This window comes from Podarcis pityusensis (genome assembly GCF_964106645.2).
Source record: "Podarcis pityusensis genome assembly, chromosome: 7".
In the NCBI taxonomy this organism is placed as follows: Eukaryota; Metazoa; Chordata; class Lepidosauria; order Squamata; family Lacertidae; genus Podarcis; species Podarcis pityusensis.
The window spans coordinates 663,440-687,503 of record NC_138031.1 but is presented as its reverse complement, the minus strand read 5'-3'; the positions used below and the strand labels follow the sequence as shown (position 1 = coordinate 687,503).

Here is a 24,064-nt window from a genome sequence, read left to right as displayed (position 1 = left end):
CGAGCCGGGAAGTGAGGATCGGGGATTGACCCGGCCAGGAAAGGGGTGGCCGCCGGCGCCTGAAGTTTCTGCCGGGCGCCCCCGTCGGGGCGGGGGCACGAACCGCCTTTCAAGGCATCAGCTCTCTCGGCCCGTCGGGGGGGAGCCTTGAAGGGGCGCCTGGAGCCTCCTGGTCCCGCTCGGGTTCGCAGGAGGGAGCGGGGATTCCCAGGAGCCCGCGTCCCGGCACAGCAGTTTGCGCCGTTGGACGGGGGGGGGTGAGGCGCCCCCCTTGCCTCGCCAGCGCCCCCTTCCCGTCCCGGCGCGAACCCGTCCAACAAGTCAGGCGGGGCGCCGAGCCGGCCCCTCCTGCGGCAGGAGGAGCTTCCCGAGCGGAGGTCTCGGCCACGGGCGCGCCGTCGAGCCAGTCCGCGTCTCCTCCCGCGCCGGACTCTGCCGGGGACCCCGTGAGGCGCTCAAGCCGGGCTGCGGGGACCCCGGGGTTTCTGCCCGCCTCCCTCGGCCCTCCCTTCCATCCCCGTCGGCTCCGCTCCCTTCTCCCCGCCGCCCGTCCGGCGGGCGCTCCGTCGGGCCATGGCTGCGCCCGGCAAGTTCCAGTTCGCCATCGACCGCGGCGGCACCTTCACGGACGTCTTCGCCCGCTGCCCCGGAGGGAAGGCGCGCGTGCTGAAGCTGCTCTCCGAGGACCCGGCCAACTACCGCGACGCGCCCACCGAGGGCATCCGGCGCGTCCTGGAGGAGGTGAGGCGGCGGCGGGCCGGGAAAGCCCTCGGGGCGCGGGGCAGAGAGCCGCCCGGGCGCCGGGCAAGGACGCGCCTTCGGGTTCCCTCTGCCAAGAAAGCGGCAGCAGCAGCAGGAAAGGATTGTGGCCCGGAGGAAGCAGGAGCTCTTGCAAGCCCTTCTGCAAGGAGAGGCGGCCCTGGAGAGCCCCCCAGCCCTACTGTGAGGCTAGTTGAAGCCCCCCAGCCCCAGGCAAAGGGGAGGGGCTTCGCAGAGGGCGACCAGGATGCCCAGCAGCTCTTCCAGCAGTTGGGGTGCCATCCCAGAAAAGGCCCTGCTCCCTGCCCACCTGAGGGCACCTGGAGGAAGCCCCTGAAGACCATCTCAGCAGCTGGATGGGGGTCTTAAAGAGGGGCTTTAAAGGCAGCCCTTGGATGGAGCTGGAAAATAGGGGGCCACGTGCATGCCCCCTGGTGGGGCTGGGAGGGTCCCTTGCCAGGCACCCTGGAGAGCCACCTGCTGCCAGTCAGTGTCAGGCATTGGTGCCCAGGCTGTGTGTTCCCTGTGTGGGGAGTCGGAGCCATGGGTCTGGACAGCAGCACCCTGGTGGGCAGGTGGGTGTCCTCCCCTGGCTGCTGTGGTCCTCCTGGGGGGCTGGAGGGGGCTGGTTCTTTGCTTCGCAGAGCAGGGGTGCCCCTTAGGAGCTTAGTCCAAAAGACGACAGGAGCACCTTCCAAACCATTATACGCAAGGGCTCTACCCTCCGGGAAAGGCTGTGCAGGAGCTTTTCCTGTCCTCTTGTCCTGTGTGTGTGTTCAGCCTGACAGGCCATGACGGACGCTTTGCTCCTCCCCAGGAATGCGGCGTCCCCTTCCCCAAAGACCAGCCCCTGGACACCTCGCACATCGAGTGGATCCGCATGGGCACCACGGTGGCCACCAACGCCCTTCTGGAGCGCAAAGGGGAGCGCCTGGCCCTGCTCATCACCAAAGGCTTCAGGGACCTGCTACACATTGGCAACCAGGCGCGGCCGCACATCTTTGACCTGGTCAGTGCTGGGACTCTCTCCCCTCCCGTCCCCCCTCCTTCCTCGGCCGTCCCCTTCTGCCCTCAAGAGGCAGCGGTCTGGACTCCAGCCGGTGCCAGCCGGTGCCACCTTCCTGGGCAGCCTGGAGGGGTGGGCGGGTGCTGTGCCACTCTCGGGATTGGCTGGCAACGCTGGAGAGTTCCTGCTGGCTGGGCATGGAGGGGGGGCACGTGGGAACAGCTTAGAGGTCCCTGGGCAGAGCCGACTGGGCAGCCAGCCAGCTGGGAGGGGGGGCTTTGCTCCTGGTTTCCATGGAGGCTGCAGAAGGTGCTTTCCTGGCAGGCTTGGAGGGGGGGAGCAGAGTTGGCTGCCATGTGCTGGTGCCCCCACCCCTGGCTGCCTTGAGCATCTCCCTCCCTTCCTGCCACCCCAATCACTGCTGCTCACTCTGGTCTGGGCCCTCCTTCTCCGGAGGGCAAGTGGAGCAGCACATTTTTCATGGCTGGGCTTGCCCTCAAATGCCCTAAATTCTTCTTGTGCCAAGGGGGCGGGACAAGGAAACAGGATAGAATCATAAACTTGCAGAGTTGCAGGAAGAATCTCTGAAGGACAGCCATAGCCATAGGGGAAGGTCCATAGCTCAGTAGCAGAGCATCTTCCCTGCATTGATCCCTGGGGTCTCCAGATGGGGCTGGGAGAGACCTCTGGAGAGGCTGCCGGCCAGAGTAGGCAACACTGAACTCGATGGACCAACAGCCCGGCACAGTTTCCCATGCTCTTAGCTTGGTTGCCGACAGGAGGTTGACTCTGCCAGGGCATGAAAGCTCTGCTCAGAGATCTGCTCTGGCTGCTGATTTGCTGCTGAGCCAAGTTCAAGGTTTTGCTTTTCATCCACGAGGCCATCCTGCGCTTGGGGGGCTGCCTTGCCCACCTGGCAGCTTTGCCCTGGGGAGCCAGGCCTCCTGCAAGCACCACCCGATGTGGCTCCAGCGAGGAGGCTGACCTGCGCTTGGCATTTTGGTTACACGCACAGGAACATGTTGCAGGGAGTGGCGGCGTCCGTCTGTGGCACCAAACCCAACACGTTTATGACGGTGGAGTCCCCCCCCCCCCACAGCAGATGGAGGAGGAGCCAGTGGTGGTGATCCCAGGGGTTGGACTAGATGATCCAAGAGGCCTCTTCTGAATCCGCATTTCTGTGGTTCTGTGAAAGGGGTGCAGATCCCTCTCCCAGCCTGCGAGTGAGGATGTCTGTCCCCTGATGATGATGATGATGATAATAATAATATATTTATACCCCGCCTGTCTGGCTGGGTTTCCCCAGCCACTCTGGGCGGCTTCCAACAAAAGATTAAAAATACATTAAATTATCAGTCATTAAAAGTTTCCCTGAAGAGGGCTGCCTTCAGATGTCTTCTGAAAGTCAGATAGTTGTTTATCTTCTTGACATCTGCTGGGAGCGCGTTCCACAGGGCGGGTGCCACCACCGAGAAGTCCCTCTGCCTGGTTCCCTGTAGCTTTGCTTCTCGCAATGAGGGAACCGCCAGAAGGCCCTCGGTGCTGGACCTCAGTGTCCGGGCAGAACGATGGGGGTGGAGACATTCCTTCAGGTTTACTGGGCCTTTGAGGCCGTTTAGGGCTTTCAAGGTCAGCACCGACACTGTGAATTGTGCTCGGAAACGTACAGTGATCTGCCTGTGACCCCCCCCCGCCTCCCCCTCCTTCTCCCCAGGCAGTCTCCATGCCAGATCTGCTGTACGAGGCCGTGCTGGAGGTGGACGAGCGCCTGGTCCTCCGTCGCGAGGGATGCCAGCTCTACGGCTCTGCCCCCCAAGTCACAGGTGGGAGCTCCTGCCCAGGCAGGGGCACTGCTGCCTCCATCTGCCCCGGAGGGCTGGCGCTGGCTCTGTGGGGCTGTGGGAGGATGATGCAGGGAGGGTCTCCCAGACGGGGGTTCACCTGGTGGTTCTCTTCCTCTCCCCCCCCCCCCCAGGTTTGACAGGGGAGTCCCTTGTGGTGCTCCGGCCGTTGGACCTGGAGGCCCTGCGAGGGCAGCTGGAGGGGTTGTTGGCCCAGGGCGTCCGCAGCCTGGCAGTGGTCCTTCTGCACTCCTACATGTGAGTTCTGCTCCTGAGGTGGGAGGAAGTCTTGCCCTGTGGGTTGAGGGTGTGGGGCTGCTTATAATAATATGATCATAATTTATTATTTATACCCCACCCATCTGGCTGGGTTTCCCCAGCCACTCTGGGCTGCTCCCAACAGATTAAAAACAGAATAAAACATCTGACGTTAAAAACTTCCCTAAACAGGGCTGCCTTCAGATATCTTCTAAGAGTCAGATAGTTGTTTATTTCCTTGACATCTGGTGGGAGGGCTTCCATAGGGCGGGTGCCACTACCAAGAAGGCCCTCTGCCTGGTTCGCTGTAACCTCGCTTCTCGCAGGGAGGGAATTCCCAGAAGGCCCTCGGCGCTGGACCTCAGTGTCTGGGCTGGACGATGGGGGTGGAGACGCTCCTTCAGGTTTACTGGACCGAGGCCGTTTAGGGCTTTAAAGGTCAGCACCAACACTTTGAATTGTGCTCGGAAACGTACTGGGAGCCAATGTAGGTCTTTCAAGACTGGTGTTATGTGGTCTCGGCGGCTGCTCCCAGTGACCAGTCTAGCTGCCGCATTCTGGATTAGTTGTAGTTTCCAAGTCACCTTCCAAGGGAGCCCCACATAGAGAGCATTGCAGAAGTCCAAGTGGGAGATAACCATAGCATGCAGCACTCGGGCGAGACAGTCTGTGGGCAGGGAGGGTCTCATCCTGCGTACCAGATGGAGCTGGCAGACAGCTGCCCTGGACACAGCCTAGTTCCTCTCCAGCCCCAGAGCCTTTATTCGCAACCCACGTCCAGTCCTTTGCCAGCAGAAACCGGCAGGCAAGCCAGCTAGGCAGCCTCAGCGGAAAAGGAAGTGAAGGAAGTGCAGTCGTGGAACTGCAGAGCTGGAAGGGATCCCAAGGATCACTGGATCCCCTGCAAGGCAGGAATCTTTTATGTGGGGCTCGGACCCATAGCCCTGAGATTAGGAGTCTTGTGCTGAGCTATGTCTACATTGGCAAACGGCAGAAAAGCTGAATGTTGGAAGATTCAGCGCAGAGGAAGAAAGCCCGTCTTCACGCAGCGCAGAGTCCGACTCTGGAACTTGGTCCTGCAGGAGGGATGAGAGGAGGATGGGCCCGATTCACGGAGGAGGAGGAGGAGGCCTTGCAGAGCGCCCAGCCGGGATGGTGACGCTCTGCCCCCTGGTCGGAGCCTGGCGTGCTTCTGAATCCCAGTTGCTGGAAACCAAGGAGCCGAGAGCTGCTCTTGGGCCCGGATCCTGCTTCTGGTTTCCCTGTGGGGCATCTGGCTGGCCACTGGGAGAGGAGGAGACTGGGCTGGATGGGCCCCCTTTGGCCTGATCCAGACCAGAGCCCCCGAGGAAGCGGTGGCCAAGATAGTGAGGCAGCTTCAGAAGAAAAGCAGGGGCTGCTCCGTAACAAATTAATAATAATAATTATTATTTATACCCCACCCTCCCCAGCCAAAGTCGGACTCAGGGCAGCTAACACCAGTAAAATTACAGTAAAAACATAATAGGAAAAGAACCAATTTAAAATATAGGTTAAAATGCAATTTAAAATGCAGCCTCATTTTAAAAGTCAAAGCCATAAGGGGAGGGAAACATAACGGTCAGACCGAGTCCAAACCAAAGGCCAGGCGGAACAGCTCTGTCTTGGAGGCCCTGCGGAAAGAGGTCAAGTCCCGCGTTGGCTCCCAGGACGGAGCGTGAGCAGCGCTGAGCATCTCCTCCCCCCGCAGGTGGCCAGAGCACGAGCGTCAGGTGGGGCGCCTGGCGAAGGAGCTGGGCTTCCAGCAGGTCTCCCTCTCCTCCCAGGTGATGCCCATGGTGCGGGCAGTGCCCCGGGGCTACACGGCCTGCGCAGACGCCTACCTCACGCCTTGCATCCACCGCTACCTCAGCAGCTTCCGGGACGGCTTCGCTCAGCAGCTCCAGGTGGGAAACGGGGGAAGACTTGCCCAGGGAGAGCTGGGTTCGAGTTCCGTCTCTGGCAGTCTCCCTCCCTCCCTCTCTCCCTCTGGAAACTGGAGAGGGTTGGTCTGCTTTGCACCCAGTTTCCTTGGGGGTATCACAGCAGAGGGGCTGGGGGGGCACCCTGCAAGGGCACCGCCAGATGGGACTCCCCCTCAGCCTGGTCTCCCCTGCCCCCTGGCCTCTCTCCGTAGGGCGTCCCGGTCATGTTCATGCGCTCTGACGGGGGCCTGACCCCCATGGAGGCCTTCAGCGGCTCCCGCGCCATCCTCTCTGGCCCAGCAGGGGGCGTCGTGGGCTATGCCGTCACCACCTACCGCCAGGAAGATGGACAGCCTGTCATTGGCTTTGACATGGGAGGTAAGAGGGACCACGGGGCGTGGAGAGGACATCCGACACCCTTTTGAAATGTGGCTCTTTTTGAGGGGGAGCGTTATTGGGTTATTGTTTTCATTTTGACTTTTTGACAGTCACACCTCGGGTTACAGCTGCTTCAGGTTGCGTTTTTTTGGGTTGCGGACCGCCGAAACCCAGAAGTGCCGGAAGGGGTTACTTCTGGGTTTTGGCGGCAGCGCATGTGCAGAAGTGCTAAATTGCGCTTTGCGCATGCGCAGAAGTGCCAAATCGCAACCCGCGCGTGTGAGACGTGCTGCTGCGGGTTGCGGACGCTGCAGGTTGTGAATGCGCTTCCCGCGCAGATCCTGTTCACAACCTGAGCGTCCGCTGTATTGCGGTCTTTTCTGTGAGGCCTGAGACCTCCCGGTATAGGGTGGTATATAAATTCAGTAAATAAATAAAATAGAAAACAGGGTGGGTCTGTTCTGGCGGGTCCCTCACCTGGGGTCTCTCGCCCAGGCACCTCCACCGACGTGAGCCGCTACGCCGGGGAGTATGAGCACGTCTTTGAGGCCACGACGGCCGGGGTCAGCATCCAGGCCCCACAGCTGGACATCAACACCGTAGCGGCCGGAGGGGGCTCGCGGCTCTTCTTCAGGTCGGGCTCATGGCCCCCCACCCCGGGATCTGTGGGGTGCTACTGCTCCCTCTCCTGGCTGTTGGGCCCCTGCCTATCCAGTTGCCTCCGTCCCATCTTCCTTCGATGGGGTGGGCGTCCCCACGGCCCCCGCCTCCTTTGAGGGCCACTTCCTTGGGGCCCACGCCCTGCCTCACTTGTTCCTGCTGCCGGGCTTTCGCTCCCATTCTCCCTGCCTTAAGTTGAAGGCCTCGAGTTCACCTGTGGAACTCCCTGCCACAGGACGGCTACCTACCAGGATGAAAGAGAATTGGACAATTTTGTGGAAGAGGAGGGGGCCAGGAGGCCTCTGCGCGGCCTCCGCAGGAGAAGAGAAGTGCTCTTGGCTCCAATCCTGCTTGCAGGTTTCCCCTTGGGCTGCTGGACTGGATGGACCCCTTTGGCCTGATCCAGTAGACTCTTCTCCTCCTCTGGCCTGGCAGCTCCTTGCGCCATCCCCCCGCCCATTTGCCACAGTGGTCAATTAATCTCCTCCTCTCTCTTTTTCCTCCCCTCCAGGTCTGGGCTCTTTGTCGTTGGCCCCGAGTCTGCCGGGGCGCATCCTGGCCCCGCTTGCTACCGGAAGGGTGAGGCAGCCGTGTGGGGCAGGGGGTGGTGTTGGGGGGGGGAACAGGGTGCTGGCGGTGGGTGCCTGACTGCGCCTCTCCCTCTGTGCCCTCAGGGGGTCCCCTGACGGTGACGGACGCCAACCTGTGCCTGGGCCGCCTCCTGCCCAGCTACTTCCCCCACATCTTTGGACCCACGGAGAACCTCCCCCTCTCGCCGGAGGCCACCCTGCAGGCCTTTGAGGAGCTGGCCGCCAGGGTCAATGCCTTCCGTGGGGCCAGCCCCCCACTCAGCGTCGAGGAGGTGGCCATGGGCTTCATCCGCGTGGCCAACGAGGCCATGTGCAGACCCATCCGTGCCCTGACGCAGGTAGGGGCTGCGCCAAGGCTCTCGGGCAGAGCCCCCCCTTCTCTGCACCAGGGGAAAGAGGGGCTTTCTCCTGGCTTGCTCTGGGAGCCCCTGAAGGGGGAGCAGAGTGGCCCCAGAGGCTGGGGGGCAGCTGCCAGGTGGGAAGGCGGGAGAGCAGGCCACTTGCGGATCGGGGCAGCAGCCTCAGCCTGCTTCTAGGGATCACAAAGATAGATAAACTCTATTCACGTTAGCCAATGGCCATAGCAACATAAAACAAGCAATATATACAAATAAAATATATACAAATAAAAAAGACAGCAAACCAATGGCCAAGATTATTGTTCAGATAGTGGCCCTTAATCTCACTGCACCCTCGATCAACCTAGCAACCTTTGCTGCTGTCTGATCATTTTGATCTAATAAAAGAAAGACCAATGTGGCCTCAGATGGGCGGCCTGGGATGGTGAGTAGGAGTGGGGTGATGATCTCATTCCTCAGATCTTTATAAAGGGGGCAGGACAGGAGAGCATGACCCACTGTTTCCAGATTGCCATCTCCACATGGGCAGAGTCGTTTCTCAGTTGGAATCTTTTGGTCTCTGCCCTCAAGTACGGCAGAGGGCATCACATCCAATCTGGCCAGTGTGAAGCCATGTCTGTATTTTGGGATAGTTAATTTATACAGATATGGTGCCAGGGAATCAAACTGAGAAGGGGGGGGGGCATACCAAGGACAGAGTTTCTTTATAATGGCCAGATTGCTCTGTTGCTCTAAGTCCTTCAGACGCTGTCCAATTAGCCTTTTTGCTTTAATAAAGCCCATCGTGAGAAGCTGATGTGGGTGGAGTCCGCAGGAGAGGGATTTTTGGTGCACAATTTTAGACCACACACTTTTATGGGGGGTCTTGTGTCACTAAGGGCAGTAGACCGGGTGGATTGAGATTTAGACGGAGCCAATAATGAAGAGTTCTTTGCCAGGACCAAGCTTCTACAGAGGGAAGACTTGCCTCCAGTCGTAATTCTGCATTTGGGACACAAGGTGGTACAGAAAAAAATCTGCCTTAAAAAATTGGATTGGACAGTTTCAAGAATGCTACAATGATTACCCGTCCAAATTTGGGCTGCTTCTAGGGAAGGAAGGTTCAGTGGTTTCAGACGCAGCTCCTTAAGGATGGCTGAAATCCCCTAGTAAGAAGGGGGGGTGGGGGGAGACCCCCCCCAAGGGTGGGAGGCAGTCTGATTTTTAATATTCGGTTGGAAGCTGCCCAGAGTGGCTGGGGAAACCCAGCCAGATGGGCAGGGTATAAATATTATTATTATTATTATTATTATTATTATTATATCAAGAGCCCGGTCCATAGAGCAGGAGGTGCTTAATCTCAGGGTTGTGGGTTCAAGCCCCATGTTGGGCACTCCATTGCAGGGGGTTGGACTAGATGACTCTTGGTGTCCCAGCCGACTCTGCAGCTCTCGGGTTCAACAGCCGCTTGGGGGGTTGGCTGGGGAGGCACCTCTGAGCCGCTGCTCTCTGGGGCTGCAACTTCTGGGCTGTTTTAAGGAACTCCAAAGGATTCCCTCCAGCCTGGGAACGGGAGGGCAGGGGCTGCCATGGGGGCTCGGAGGGAGGAGGGATGGGGTGAGCTGTGGGGCCAGGCTGTCGGAGGGGAAAGAGTCCTACACACAAACAGCAGCAGCTTCATAGAATCACAGAATTGTTGAGTTGGAAGGGACACCCAGGGCTCATCCAGTCCTGCAATGAAGGAATTGCAGCGAAAGAATCTGATTCAGTTTCCGCTTTAAAATCTCTGATGAAGGAGGAGCCCAGCACCGTCCTTTCCTCCATCAGCTCTTACTGCCGCCAGAAATCTCTCCCTGACATTTAGCCGGAATCTCCTTCCTTGTCACTTGAAGGCATAGTTTCAAGTCCTACCCTCCAGTAGATTGCTGCACCTGTCGGAACCTGAGGTGATAAAGCTCCTCCGACGTGATTAACAACCTGAGCCTTTGGTGAGGCTCCAGGTACATTCCCATTCAGTAGAGAATCAAGGCAGGACACGGAAGTGATGAGATTTATGGCTACATCGCTATGCTTTATTTTCTAGCTATGCAGACAGAAAAGAAATTACTCTCTCTCTGTGAGAGCAGAGAGCAACTGAAAAACAAAGGAACAGGAAACCAGTAGCATCACATCCGTCTCCTGTCTTCCGTGAGACTTCCAACAGCCTGGAATGTCTCTGGAATGTAAACAGAGTCTTGTGACTCTAAGCAGCTGCACAGTGGCAAACAGAAACTAACAGCACCTTTCATGGGACGGCCCTTGAGATATTTGAGGAAGGGGGTCAGAGCTTCCCTTTCCCGATCCTGCTGCCTGGGGACCCTTTCCCTGGCCCCCCTGTGGGAGGTGGCGTGGGGGGAGAGTGCCTGCTCTTTCTCTCTCTCTCTGTCCTTCCAGGCTCGGGGCCACGACACGTCCCGCCACATCCTGGCCTGCTTTGGGGGAGCTGGCGGGCAGCACGCCTGTGCCATCGCCCGGGCCTTGGGCATGAGCAAGGTCTTCATCCACAAGTAGGTGCCCTGGGGAGGGAAAGGAGGGGGGTCTCCGGCCCCAGGACCCCTCGCTTGGCCTGGCAGAGGAAGACCCCCCCCCACTCACTTGCTCCCTTCCTCCTCCTGGCAGGCACAGCGGGATCCTGTCCGCCTTTGGCCTGGCTCTGGCGGACGTGGTTCACGAGACGCAGCAGCCCTGTTCCCTGGCCTACGGCCCTGAGGCTTACGCCCAGCTGGACGAGACAGTCGCTGCCCTGGAGGCCAAGTGCGTGCAGGCTCTGGAGGCCCAGGGCTTTGCCAGGTGAGCGCCACCCCTGCAGGGCGGGGCAGGTGCCTGCAGGGAGAAGGCCCTGCAAGCCGCTGTGGGCAACCCGGCCCGCTGTCCAGGGAAGGCAGAGTCCTGGGGGCTGCATGTGAGAAAGGGGGGCTGGCGTTACACTTGCGGGGAGCTGGGCAAAACAGCCCCCAGCCAGCCGCTTGCTCACTGCCCTCCCCTTGGCCTTCCCCAGATCCCAGATCAGCACGGAGCCCTTCCTGCACCTTCGCTACGAGCGCACGGACTGCGCCCTCATGTGCTCCGCCAAGGGCTACCCGGCCACTGCCCAGTCCTGCCGCAGCGGGGACTTTGGCGCTGCCTTTGCCACCAGGTCAGTGGGCTCCCCTTCCCGCCTGGCACCGCGGCTCGGAAGCGCCCGGCTGCCCCTTTTCTGCAGCGGGGGCCGGGAGATGCTTTGCAGTCGCCCCCCTGAGCCTGCGCTTGGCCCCCCAGGTACCAGCAGGAGTTTGGCTTCACCATCCCCGGCCGAGCTGTCCTGGTGGACGACGTGCGCGTGAGGGGCACGGCCAGCTCCGGGCTGGGCCAGGAAGAGCCGGTGCCGGCCAGTGAGCAGCCCCCCCGCCGGGAAAGGGTGAGGACCCCCCTGCCCCTCTTCCCCAGCCCCTGCCCCCTCCTGGCTGGTTGCCCTTGAGAGCCCCCTCCTGCTCTATGCTCTTTGAAAGCCGTCCCTGTGGGAGGGAGTTCCGCAGTTTAACTCTGCACTCTGGCTCCTCCCCTCCTGGCAGCCCCACCTGGCCCAGGGGCTGATGGGAGCTGGAGTCCAAAGCATCCAGGGGGCCCCGACTTGGGGGAGGGAGCTGGACTCCCCCGACTGCTGGGTGCTCAGGTGCTTTTGGAACCGGCAGTCTGAGAAAAACCCCCTCCCACTTTCAAACGCTCTCTTTCGTCGGAAGGCGACAGTTATTTTCAAGGTGATGCAGTTCCTGATACAATATACCACATTTTTCTCTCCATAAGACACACTTTTTTCCTCCTAAAAAGTAAGGGGAAATGTCTGTTCGTCTTATGGAGCGAACGCGTGGTCCCTGGAGTCGAATTATCCAGGGGCAAAAAGCAGATGATCCTTTTTTTTTTTTTTTTTTTTTTTGAAAGAGGGAAGTGGGTGTTGAAACAAAACCGCTGATTGTTTGCGATTGGGGAGCGAGATAAGGGACACTAGAGATAAAGGAGGCTGCCTGGGAGGGGGGAGGAAAAGACAGCGAGCTTGCAAGGAGAGGAGACAGGAAGACTAAAGCAATAAGGAGAGAAATTAGAAGAAAAGGAGGAGCAAAAAAGTGCTCCAACTAAGGAAAATACACTAAGGCAAACAAGAGGGAAGGGAGTGTTGAAACAAAGCCACTGAGCAGCTTATCAGCAAGGGATCGGGAGGGAGATAAGGGACTCTAGAGATAAAGGAGGCTGCCTGGGAGGGGGGAGGTAAAAGCCCATGGATCCTCAGGATTTTTGCACTGGGTCACCCCAAATTCACCATCAGATCACATAGCATGTCCCTGGCTACAGCCTGCACCAAAAAAATCATGCATCCACTGTTGCGTGGGGCCAAAACGGCGCAAAAACGTGGTTACAAAGAACAGATTGACATGGATTCTCAGGAATTTTGCATTGGGCTACCCCAAACTCACTGTCAAATCACATGTCTGTGGCCACAGTATGAACCACAAAAATCATACATCCACTGTTTCGTTGAGAACATTCCCCCCCCCCTTGTTTTCCTCCTCTAAAAACTATGTGTGTCTTATGGTCAGGTGCATCTTATGGAGCGAAAAATACGGTATGTCCCAGCAGACAATCGCAGAGCTGTGGGGCAGGAAGATGGGGAGTGCAGGGTGCCGTTTCTCTGGCAGGATTAGGTCCTGGAGACATGGGTGACCTTTTTGCAGACGTACCTCAGAAGTCGAACGGAATCTGTTCCGAAAGTCTGTTTGACTTCCGAAAAGTTAGGAAACCAAGGGGTGGCTTCTGATTGGTTCCTGGGTGCGCAGGTGTGGCGGAAACACTAGCGGTGTCCACAGCGGATGTACGGCTTCCCAAAAAACATTCAAAAACTGGAACACTCACTTCCAGTTTCCTATCGTTTGGGAGCTGGAACATTCGACTCCCAAGGCGTTTGGGAGCCCAGGTATGACTGGATCCAATTGTTTGCAAATACAACAGGCCAGCCTGGGGAGCAGGCAGGGACCCCCAGAGTCTGTGCTGGGGCTTTGGGAGCGGGGCCTGGTCCCCCCCAGACCCAGCTGCCAACAGCTTGGGGCTCTTGCGTTGGACTCTGCTGGTTCTGTCCTTCTTCCTCTCTGGGTGGGTCAGAAATAGAAAAGGAATGTTTTCTGCCACACCACTCTTTGCTTTGGGAAAGCAGCTTAAATTCCTAGGCTTCCTTACTCCTCATTTCCAAGTCTGAAAGTTGCTTTTGGTGGTGCAACTCACCCTGGGACCTGGAGTGGAGGGCAGGCAATAAATTAGAATAATAGAATTGCAATGCAGGAAGCTCAACTGCAACAGTTAAACCAGCAGTCCTTCGTATTAACCTTCCAGCTCCACTGTCTGCCCCCCAGGTGTCCCGCTGCTATTTTGAGGGCGGCTACCTGGACACCAGCGTCTACCTGCTGGAGGAGCTCACCTGGGGCCACTCCATCCCTGGTCCCAGCATCATCATTGACAAGAACAGGTGAGGGGGGGGCGCTTCATCCCTGCCCTGCAATGAGTCCATGAGCCTTTGGCACTGGCTGGCTGTGGGGCACCCAGAGTGGGGGCTCCTTCCAAGGAGAGGCGGGAGGGGGGTTGGGGCAGAAGGAGACGCGCTACAACCTCTGTGCCCCCCACCCAGCACCATCCTGGTGGAGCCCGGCTGCGCGGCCTCTGTGACCCGACTCGGAGACATCTGCATCGCTGTGGGTTCCGGGTCGGAGCGCCCCGTCGGCCCCCAGATAGACCCCATCCAACTCTCCATCTTCTCCCATCGCTTCATGAGCATTGCAGGTGAGCGAGGGGTGTGCTCTGCCCGGGGGGGGGGGCTAGGAGAGTGTCTCCTTGGAGACGATTCCTGGCGGGGGGGGAATCATAATAATACTGTAATAATAATAATTAATAGTAATTGTTTTATTACTTATACCCCGCCCATCTGGCTGGGTTTTCCTAGCCGCTCTTTGTGGCTCCCAACAGAATATTAAAAACCCTGACCCTTCCCCCCCCCCCCCACAGAGCAGATGGGGCGCATCCTGCAGCGCACAGCCATCTCCACCAACATCAAGGAGAGGCTGGATTTCTCCTGCGCCCTCTTTGGCCCCGATGGGGGGCTGGTCTCCAACGCACCCCACATCCCGGTCCACCTGGGCGCCATGCAGGAGACGGTGCAGTTTCAGGTAAGCCGCCCCCCCAGACTTCCACAAGGTAACTCTGCGAAGCTGCACCCAAGCCAGGGAGGGGGCCAAGGCGCCCGGCTCCCCGCTTTCTATCCATAACCCTATATGTATTTTCATATATGGTCTTGAGTTGCCATGGGCTTTGGGCCCCAGTGCAGCCTCTCTTAGTCTTTTTTTTTATTTTTTTAATTATACTTTCCAGATATCTACATTTCACTTATTTTACATTCATTTTGACATTTTAGAACTTGACTTCCTTCCCCCTCTTTCTGCGGTTCCTTAGATTTATTTTTAATATCTTTTGCACATCCAAACTGATCATTTATTAATTGTTTATTTATATATATATATATATATATATATATATATATACACACACACTCTTATATACCGTATTTTTCGCCCTACAGGGCGCACCGGCCCATAGAGCGCACTTATTTTTGGGGGGGAGGGGGGGAAATAAAGGAAAAAAATTTCATTTCCCCCCTGAGCCCCAAAGAGCCCAAAGAGCAAAGAAGCCATAACAGCGAGCGAGATGGATCCCGCTAGCTGTCCTGGCTTCGTTTTTAGCCTCGGAGCTGGGGGTCCGGGAGTCAAGGCGAGGTTGAGCTGAACCTCGCCATCGCTCCCAGAGCTTGCGGGGCTGGGAGCAGGGGAAGCCCGAGCTTCCCCCGACCCCAGCCCCCAGAACAGGCTGTTGCTCGCAAGGCTTGCGGACATCTGTGCGAAGCACAGGGCGCGCTCCAGAGTGCGCCCCGTGCTTCGGGCTGCAGGCTGGTGCCCGCAAGCCTTGGGAGCCCGGCGAGCTTGCGGATAGCTTCCTAAAACCTGGAGAGCGAGAGGGGTCGGTGCGCACCGACGCCTCTCGCTCTCCAGGCTTCAGTGAAAGCCTGCATTCGCCCCATAGGACGCACACACATTTCCCCTTCATTTTTGGAGGGGAAAAAGTGCGTCCTATGTTAACGGAAAAATCTGAGGGCTCCCTTGGACAAAAACAAAGACACCAACCAGGATAACTTGGAGCAAAACAACAGCCTGTGGGCTTGGCCTTTATTGAACTGTTGCAACAGGGTGCTCCCCTCACTTGCAGGAAAGAGGAGGGACCCAGAAAAATGGTGTGCAAGGCCTTATAAAGACTTTTGAAATTCCCCTCCTGTAGATCAAGCCCACCCCCAGAAACATCATGCATACATCACAAAAAGGAGGGGTTGAGGGAGGAGTTGTGGTGGTAACCTGAGTGTCCTGTCACCTGGCTGGTTCCCCCTTTCTCCCTCCCCATGAGTACTTTCCAGGTGACAGAGGGGAGTTGGCAGTTTCCTGCCCCCAGAGGGAAGAGCTGATTATTGTCCTTTGTTCCAGTCTGTGCTGAATCCACTCCCATATGCAAGTTCTTTGTGATCTTGATGGTCTTCTGTCTAGGACCATCAGGGTTGGCATAGCGACTGGGCAGGGCTCCTGTGGATGTGCTGGTATGGTCAAGGGATTATGGCTGCCCTGTATCAAACCTTCCTTCATGGAGTAAAATAAAAGTGGAACAGTGCAAATCCGATGTATGGTTGATTTTCTATGAATTTATAACAGAAGCGTAGCATATGTAGTGTGTGAGTGTGAGTATGTGTGAAGTTTGTACAAACTGAATGATTGGGGGGGGGAGTTTCCTGCTACACTATAGGGCGAAAAATACGGTAGCTGCTCTTATATAGCTGCAGCTGACATTGCTTTTATCTGTTTATAACTTATCTGCAAATATTCAATAAACCATTTCCATTCTTTTATAAAATGTTTGTTATCTTGATTTCTTATTCTTCCGGTGAGTTTTGCCGTTTCTGCATATTCCATTCTTCCTTTGCTGGGACTCCCAAAAATGGGAAAATGGAAAGTGTCCTTCTCTCTCTTATTCTTCATCCCCTTTGAATCCCGCCTTTCCTCCAAGGAGCTCAGTGTAGAGCCGCTGGTTCCCCCGGGCCATGACGGTCAGGTGGGTATTTGAGCCCAGTCCCTAGCCCAGCACCCTGACCACTAGGCCACACTGTCTGGATGGAGTGGCTGGACTCTACTGGCGGCCAGAGCTCCCTCCTCCAGGTCTTGGGACTTCAGGACTCAGGGGCCGGAGGAACTGCCCCTTTTGGCCCTGGGGAGCCCCTGCTTCCCTCCCCCTGCCCGGTCTCTTTCCTGCTGCCCTTCCAGATCCGGAACCTGGGCTCCGACCTCCACGAGGGGGACGTTCTCCTCAGCAACCACCCTTGCGCGGGGGGCAGCCACCTGCCGGACCTGACCGTCATCACCCCTGTGAGTTGGGGTCTCCCGGTGGGCAGGGGTCTTTATCCTGGGGCGCAGCCTGGGCTGGCATCTCTGCCCTGGCAGTCCGACAGCCGTTCCCGGGTGTGTGGCTTGGGCCCCTTCAGGACTGGGGAGGGTTGGGGTGCCCAGTGCCCTTGGAGCTGGGGGGTGGCAGTCCCAGGAGCTCCCCCCGTTGCCCTGTCGCTCCTGCCATCCCTGCCCCATGCCCGCTCCCTGTGGACCAAGTCTGCTGCGTTCTTCTGCCCCCTCGCAGGTCTTCTGGCCAGGAGAGGCCAGGCCGGTCTTCTTTGTGGCCAGCCGGGGGCACCATGCGGACATTGGGGGGATCACGCCGGGCTCCATGCCCCCCCACTCCCGCTCCCTCCAGGAGGAGGGGGCCGTCTTCATTTCCTTCAAGCTGGTCAAGGGTGGCGTCTTCCAGGAGGAGGGTATGTGGGGGCTGAGCCAAGGAGGGGGAGAATCAAGGGGTCTCTCTGCCCACTGGTGGCCTTTGACCTTCCCTGCCCCGCCAGCCGTGCTGGGGGGCTCACCTGCCTCCACCCGCTCCCCCCGCAGCCGTCACGGAGGCCCTGATGGCTCCCGCCCAATTCCCCGGCAGCAGCGGCACGCGCAACCTGCAGGACAACCTCTCTGACCTTCGCGCTCAGGTGGCAGCCAATCAGAAGGGGATCCAGCTGGTGAACGAGCTGATTGGCCAGTACGGCTTAGAAGTGGTGCAGGCCTACATGGCTCACATCCAGGTGAGCAGGAAGACCGCAGGGCGGGGGGCTGGGGGGCTTTAAATCGGCCCTTGGAAATGAGAGAGGCTTTTAGGAGTGGACAGTCTCTGATCATTGCTGGGAGGGACCCTGAGGGTCATCCAGCCCAACCCTCTGCAAGGCAGCAATTGCGACTAAAGAATCCCTGAAGGATGGCTGAACAACCTCGTATGTGGATATTATTGTAAACTGGAGGGACAGAGCCACCCTTTTCCTTTGCAGATCCAGGGCTGGAAGCAGCAGCTGCTGCCGCCCTGGGCCAGCCAGTGTCTCCCCTCCCCCCCCCGCCCCAAACATGGTCCTCTGTCACGAATTCTCCGCGGCGCTTTAGCTCAGAGTTCCAGGTTCTTCAGTGTAGTGCAGTATATTTATTGTGAGCTATAGATACACAAATATATACAATAATCTACGGGCTATAATACATGAGCAGTTCATACAGTCAAACAGAGGCTGCATAAGAATAAGAATAAGAATATTTTATTTATATCCCGCCCTCCCCAGCCGAAGCCGGGCCCAGAGCAGCTAACAGCAATAAAAGTAACACAGTATTCTAAAATCAATTCATTCTAAAATCAGTTCAAATCAAATTGATGGCAACCATGGGGCTAGAGTTCTGTGAGGATTCCCAAAGGAGGGGGTCAGGCTATGCCTTGGCCAAAGGCCTGGTGGAACAGCTCAGTCTTGCAGGCCCTGCGGAAAGATGTCAAGTCCCGCAGGGCCCTAGTCTTTAGGCAAATAGGAAGACCTTTCTATCTCTCTCTCTCTCTCTGACCACACTCTTCTATACCACCACTTACTGCTGGACAGGTTTCCCTTTTAAACCCATGACAGCCAATCAACTGACGGCACATTACTGCAAATCTTTCTGACCCAGCACTTGCATAGAAAGTATTGCAGACTGATTGCATCAGCCACTTGCATCAGCTTGCAGACTCAAGCCTGCAGACTTACTATCTCACACAGCATTCTGTGAATCCCGACATCCTTGCATGTTGGTCTGCATCCCAAACCCCCACCTTGGAATCCTATTAGAAGTGTGCAATAACACCCTGAGGGTCTTCCTTAATCCATGGGGTTATATGTGTGTATAATTTCACGTATTTCAACCCAAACCTTTCCAGAGCAGCCCTCAGTATAAAATGGAAAGCCAGAGCAATGTTACAGATGCCACTGGACGGTTGTCACAAAACACCCAAACGCCTCCCCAGTTCCGCCGTGGGCGCAGGTTGGAGAGCGTGGTGGGCGGAGGAGCCTGCTGGACTCGGGTGGGCAAGTGGGCAGGGGGAGAGAGACCTGCAGGGCCACCCCCCAAGTCTCTGCTGTCCTTTGTGCCCCCCCCTCCAGGCCAACGCAGAAGTGGCCGTGCAAGACATGCTGAAGGACTTTGCCGCCCGCCAGGGGGAGCCGGGACGCCCCCTGCAGGTGGAGGCGGAGGACTTCCTGGACGATGGCTCCCCCATTCGCCTGAAGGTGACGGTGGATCCCCAGCAGGTGAGCGCAGGTGGCTCAGGGGGGATGCTGTGTCTCCTCACCTCCAGAAGGAGATGGGGGAGCTGGAAAAGGCTATGGGAAGGGCAGCCAGAAGGATCAAGCAGGGGATGGATGGAAGAAAGGCGGCAGCCTTTGGGACCTTGGAGTTTCGAGAGAAGGGGGCAAGAGGAGGCAGGGGAAAAGATTGTCAAATGATGGAGAGAGGAAAGCTTTGTTAGGATATAGTTCCGTTCTACCTTAAGAGGAACAGGCATGACTGTTGTGTGTCACATGCCTGTTTACTTCCAGCACAGGCTTGCTGGGAACTTCCGTTTTGTAGATTTTGCTGTTTTGCTGGACACAAAGGGAAGCAGACAGGTTTTTTCCTTTGTTCCTGAACTATGCGGAATAAATGCTGTCAATATGCTTACCCATGGCTCTGTCCGCCACTTCCGTTGTGAGAAGATTTCTTCACTCTGCTGATAGAGGGTGCCAAGTCTCTAAACGTATCTGAGGCTCGTGTCGCTGATTGATGCTGTTCCAAGGGAGACCGGTGATCGCCCGGCTGCCGGCCGGTGGCTGGAGCCAGCTGGGCGCCTGCCTGATGCCCCCGTCTCCCCGGCAGTATCCCAACAAGCTTTTCTCTCTCTCTCGTAATGCTCAGACTTGTGGACAATCAGGGGAGATGACTGTTGGGAAATTCAGGACAGAGGAGAGAAAGTGCTTTGTGTAGCACAGAGTTCATCTGTGGAACTCCCTCCCACAAGAGGTGGAGGGGCGGGACCCCTGCCTCTCCCCCTTTCCTCCCCCAGCCTCCTCTCTTCTCCCCCCGCAGGGCACGGCTGTCTTTGACTTCCGGGGCTCCGGCCACGAGGTCTACGGCAACTGCAACGCCCCTCGTGCCATCACCCTCTCGGCCCTCATCTACTGCCTGCGCTGCATGGTGGGCCAGGAGATCCCCCTCAACCAGGTAGGGCAGGGGGAGGAGAGCGGCCCCTGGGGGGCAGGCCAGGGGCCAGGGGGGTCCTGCCTCCCCCCAGCGGAAAGGAGTGGGGAGGAGCCCTGCCCTCAGAGGAGCCTTCCAGCCCCAGGAGAGGGATGGCCGCACTCAAAAGACGGGGATCCTGACCCCCTTGGGGGGAGGCAGTGTGGCGTAGTGGTCAGAGTGCTGGACTAGGGCCGAAGGGCAGGTGGTGAGGAGCTTCCCCTCCCTCCCACTGGCCCTGCTGGCTGCTGGGAGTCCATCCCTGCCTGGGGCCCCCATAGTCCCCCCCCGTCTCCTTGGGTTTTGCCCTCTTGGTCAGGCTTGTCCTTGGCATCTTTCCCTCCCCGCAGGGTTGCCTGGCGCCCGTGCAGATCCTCATCCCCAAAGGCTCCCTGCTGGACCCCTCCCCAGACGCAGCCGTGGTCGGGGGCAACGTCCTGACCTCCCAGAGGGTGGTCGACGTCATCTTCCGGGCCTTTGAGGCCTGCGCAGCTTCTCAGGTGAGGGGGGGACAGGTGAGGGTGGGCCGAGCCGGGGTGGGCCTGAGAGGGCGAGGTGGGGGCTCTCCAGCTGAAGGGGGTGGGGAGGGGGAGGCCAAGCGTGGCTCCCGTTTCCCATCATCCCCCGGGAAGAGTCTAGATGGGGGGTCGGTTGGAGGCTGCCGGGGGCCTTGGCCTCTCAGGGGCTGGGGGGCGTCTTCCTCACGGCCCCTCACTCTCCCCAGGGCTGCATGAACAACGTCACCTTTGGCAACGAGCGCATCGGCTATTACGAGACGGTGGCTGGCGGGTGTGGGGCAGGGCCCCACTGGCACGGCCGCAGTGGGGTGCACAGCCACATGACCAACACCCGCATCACGGACCCCGAGATCTTGGAGAAGCGGTGGGTGCTTTCTGGGAGGGTGGGGGGCCTCCAGGGGTCTGGGGGGAGGAGGGGGGACCAGGGTGGGCTCCGTCTCCTTTCCTGGGCATCTAGCCGAGCCCCCTGGGAGGCTCACTCTGGGATGACCTGCAGTGTGGATCACAGAACTGCCGAGTTGGAAGGGCGCCCCCAAGGGTTCTCTAGTCTGACCCCTGCAAGGCAAGAGCCACAGCAAAGACCTGGGCTGTTGCTGTGCCCCCAGACCCACAGGACCCTCCATAGGTTTGGGGCTTCAATTCCTGTGAGCTGTGGGAGTTATAGTTTGAAACCTTTGTAGGGTTCCTCTCAGCCCCCATCTCTGCAGCCCCTCACCCTTCTTAAGGGGGGGGATTTTGTGGCATTTCCTGAATGACCCCCCACCGCTTTCCCTCCCTCCCGCAAGGTATCCGGTGGTCCTGAGGTGCTTTGAGCTGGCCCCGGGCACCGGGGGCGCCGGGCGCTTCCGAGGTGGAGACGGGGTGCGTCGGGAACTGCAGTTCCGGGAGGAGATGGTGCTGTCGGTGCTGAGCGAGAGGCGGGCCTTCCGCCCCTACGGCCTGCAAGGTGAGGGGGCTCCCGGCTCCCATCGCTCGCCCCCCACCTCCCGCCCAGGTTGCTTTGTGGGTGGGGTCAGAGAGGGGTACTCTGTGGGGACGGGGAGCCTTGGCTGAATCTGGGGGGAGGGTTGTGTCATGGGCAGAGAACAGAGGCACCATTCCTCCCCCAACTCCCCCTGCCCTCTCAGTTTGGCTCTTTGGGACTCCCCCCCCCCCCGCTGTAATGACTTTCTTCCCCCACCCCACTGATTCCAGGGGGTGAGTCTGGCTCCCCAGGCCTCAACCTGCTGATTCGACAGGACGGCCACACCATCAACCTGGGCGGCAAGACATCTGTGAAAGTGATGCCTGGGGTAAGGATCCGGTCCGCGCATGTGCACCCCCTCCCCCTGCTCCTGGCTCTGGACCCCCAGACCCATCTCGGTTTCCTCGCCTGCCTGCCCCCCAGGGGGACCTTCCCCCCAGCACGGCGTTCCTCCTCTGCCCCACCCCAAACGTCTCCCTTCTCCTTCCCTTCAGGACGTCTTCTGCCTGCAGACCCCGGGAGGAGGGGGCTTCGGACCACCTGCCGCGCCCCCGGGACCCCCCAAAGGGCAGGCAGCCCCCCCCAGAGGCTGGCCCTTCCTGGAGCGAGGGAGCCTCTATGACTACCGCCTGGCCCAGGAGAGAGCGTGATAGGGCCCCCTCCTCACCAGGGGGTCTGCATGTGGGGGGGCAGTCTCTGTCAGCCGTGGGGCAAGAGGGGGAGTTGAAAGGCTCCCTCCGTGGGGAGCAGGCAATGCATGCAAGCGGCATTCAGCGCTCGTCCTGCTCAGGGTAGACCCACTGAACTGAATGAACCTAGGTCAGCCATGCCATGCGCTCCAGGGGGGCCCCCACTCCCCATGTGAGGGGAGAAGACCTGCACCTGCCACTCCCCTTCTTCCCACCAGGGGGCAGCATGGCCTGAGGTTTGCCGCTGGGCACCGTAAACTGGGATGAAGGGGGAAGAACCCTGCAGTTGCCCCCACAAATTCCTCTCTTCCGGCTTTGGAAAGGGGTGCTCTGGGGGTTTTCTGGCCTGGCTGGACTTGCTCACTACTCAGCCATTCCTCCTCCAGCCCCCCCCCAGCACCAGGAGGGCTAGCCCCACTTTGTCTGGGGGTCCCAGCAGTTTCTACCTGGCCAAGGCCTTTATATGCCCTCCCCTCTAGGCTTCTGGGAGACCCTCCACTCTCTACCTGGTCCCAAGCCGGGCTCCTCTCTCAACCCCCCACCACCACCACCGAAACCACTCCAGTGGCAAGCTGTGGGGCCTTGTGGCCCCCCAAGGCCTCGGGCAGAGTGGGTCCTGCAGTTGGAGCCCCTCGGATCTCCCCTGGGAAGGAGGGTTTTTCGGCTGGGATGATTCCGAGCTTCACTTCCAAGCCTGTGGGCTGAATAAAGCTGCAACCAGCAAGTTCCCCCATTTGTGTCGTTTTTGCAGCTGGGGAAGACCAGGTGTTGGGCTGAGGGGGTGCTGCAGAAGGATCCTCAGCCCCTTCCCACATGGGAGGGTCTTTCGTTCCTGCTCTTGGACCCCCCCCCCAAATGGGGGCCAGGCTCTCCCGGGGGTTTCACCCTTGGAAGGAGGGGAGGAGGTCAGGGCTAGCATTGCTCTTCCCGAAAAAAGGGTCCACAACACACCCGAATGGCCTGGAGCTGGCCTGCCTTCCGGCCTCAGGCCCAGCATGGAAGCAGCGCCAGAGGAGGGTCTTGGCCCCTTTGCTCTCTCTGCAAAGCCCACAAGATCCTGCAGGAAGAAGCACTTTCCTTCCAGACAGAGAGTAGCTGGTTGTATCAGGTAATCTGGTTGCTCACCGCCCCATCTCCAGGCGATGAGAGATGCCAGGGGTTCCAGCTGCTTACAAAGGACTCAGCTTCTTGGGAATGAAGATCATTGGAGGCTATATGGTTGATTTACTCATCTACACAGCCTGAGCCCAGTGACAGAGGGGCTCCCAGCATTAACACCCCAGTAGATCTTGCGTCTCCATTAGTCACAGCTTTGGATCCAGCACAGAGCAAACAGAGCTCAGGGTCTCCAGCTTCCAACTCAGGGCTCTCTCTCTCTCTCTCTCTCTCTCTCTCTCTTGCTCTTGTTCTCCTGCCTAGCAGCGAGGGGGGCAGGGGAGGAAAAGCCCCCCCCCTTTAACCTGGAGGGCCCCCTCACTTAGTTGAAGCTCTTGCATCCCAGCTCATCCTTTTGTGATGCTGATCACAACCAGCACTAGGGCAGGTACGGCCATGGTCTCACAGTGCCTGACTAGTACAGCAACCTCTCTATCATTCTAGCCCTCCCTGGATACAGGACCCCAAGAATTGGAAGGGACTCTGCATCACCCCAGCTGACCTCCAACCTCCCGACAAAACAGCCCTTCTAAATGAGAGCACCACCTTTTTGAGCAGAAATGGGGGGATGTTTGCTTCATGTGGATGCCAGTTGTGGCCCTTGCGTGATTTCTTGCACACCCAAGGGCGCACTCTGCACTTTTGCACCATGCAGGGGAACCAGCGGGGGAGGGAGCTTCGTGCCTTTGTCACTCACTTTTTGAGGGTTTTTTGGGTCCCGGCTGGAACTGAAGCTCCATCGAGAGCAGCTGCTGGATTGCTCCCTCATGGGGAAAACTCAAGGGGGGGTGCTTGTGTGTAGAGATTCACCTTGACCTCTCCTCTCAGAGCTGCTTGGGTTGCGCATACTCTGTGCACGCGCAGAGGAGCCTTGGAAGATTTGCTGTCTGTCTGGGGGGGTCCTGCCAGAGAGACCCTCCCTCTAGTGGAGCTGCCCCTTGCCCCTCCTGGGGCAGAAGATGCAGAGCTCAGGACAGTTAATAATATTATAATATAATATAATATAATAATATAATATAATATAATGTAATATAATATAATATAATATAATATAATATAATATAATATAATATAATATAATCCTTTATTGGGCATAGCAAACCACACATTATCAGACAGACACCATATACAAATTGTGCAAAATACGAGCTCAATAAAACAAGGTTTGTCCCGGTCAGATCTTTAACTCCAGAGAAAATCAATTTGCATAAATAATACAATACTGCA

The 24,064-nt window shown here is 58.1% G+C and overlaps 1 protein-coding gene across 1 annotated transcript; it reads left to right on the top strand.

Moving 5' to 3' along the window:
* Positions 1–22,410, top strand: OPLAH (5-oxoprolinase, ATP-hydrolysing). Its single transcript, XM_081013003.1, has 26 exons — positions 1–741; positions 1,577–1,768; positions 3,480–3,588; positions 3,741–3,864; positions 5,594–5,789; positions 6,020–6,185; positions 6,681–6,819; positions 7,357–7,424; positions 7,520–7,773; positions 10,207–10,319; positions 10,432–10,602; positions 10,811–10,948; positions 11,071–11,209; positions 13,191–13,303; positions 13,463–13,614; positions 13,837–13,997; positions 16,185–16,286; positions 16,552–16,726; positions 16,854–17,038; positions 18,401–18,547; positions 19,362–19,496; positions 19,862–20,011; positions 20,236–20,393; positions 20,815–20,975; positions 21,224–21,321; positions 21,488–22,410. The coding sequence occupies exons 1-26, from the start codon at positions 574–576 to the stop codon at positions 21,641–21,643; spliced, it is 3,870 nt and encodes a 1,289-aa protein (XP_080869129.1). The 5' UTR covers positions 1–573; the 3' UTR covers positions 21,644–22,410.
* The last annotated feature ends 1,654 nt before the right edge of the window (positions 22,411–24,064 follow it).

Excerpts from the sequence above, each read along its gene's own strand:
- OPLAH (XM_081013003.1), top strand. The coding sequence starts at position 574 with ATGGCTGCGCCCGGCAAGTTCCAGTTCGCCATCGACCGCGGCGGCACC. Across the intron at positions 11,210-13,190 it reads AGCCCCCCCGCCGGGAAAGG|GTGTCCCGCTGCTATTTTGA; the intron begins GTGAGGACCCCC and ends TCTGCCCCCCAG. Across the intron at positions 13,304-13,462 it reads ATCATCATTGACAAGAACAG|CACCATCCTGGTGGAGCCCG; the intron begins GTGAGGGGGGGG and ends CCCCCCACCCAG.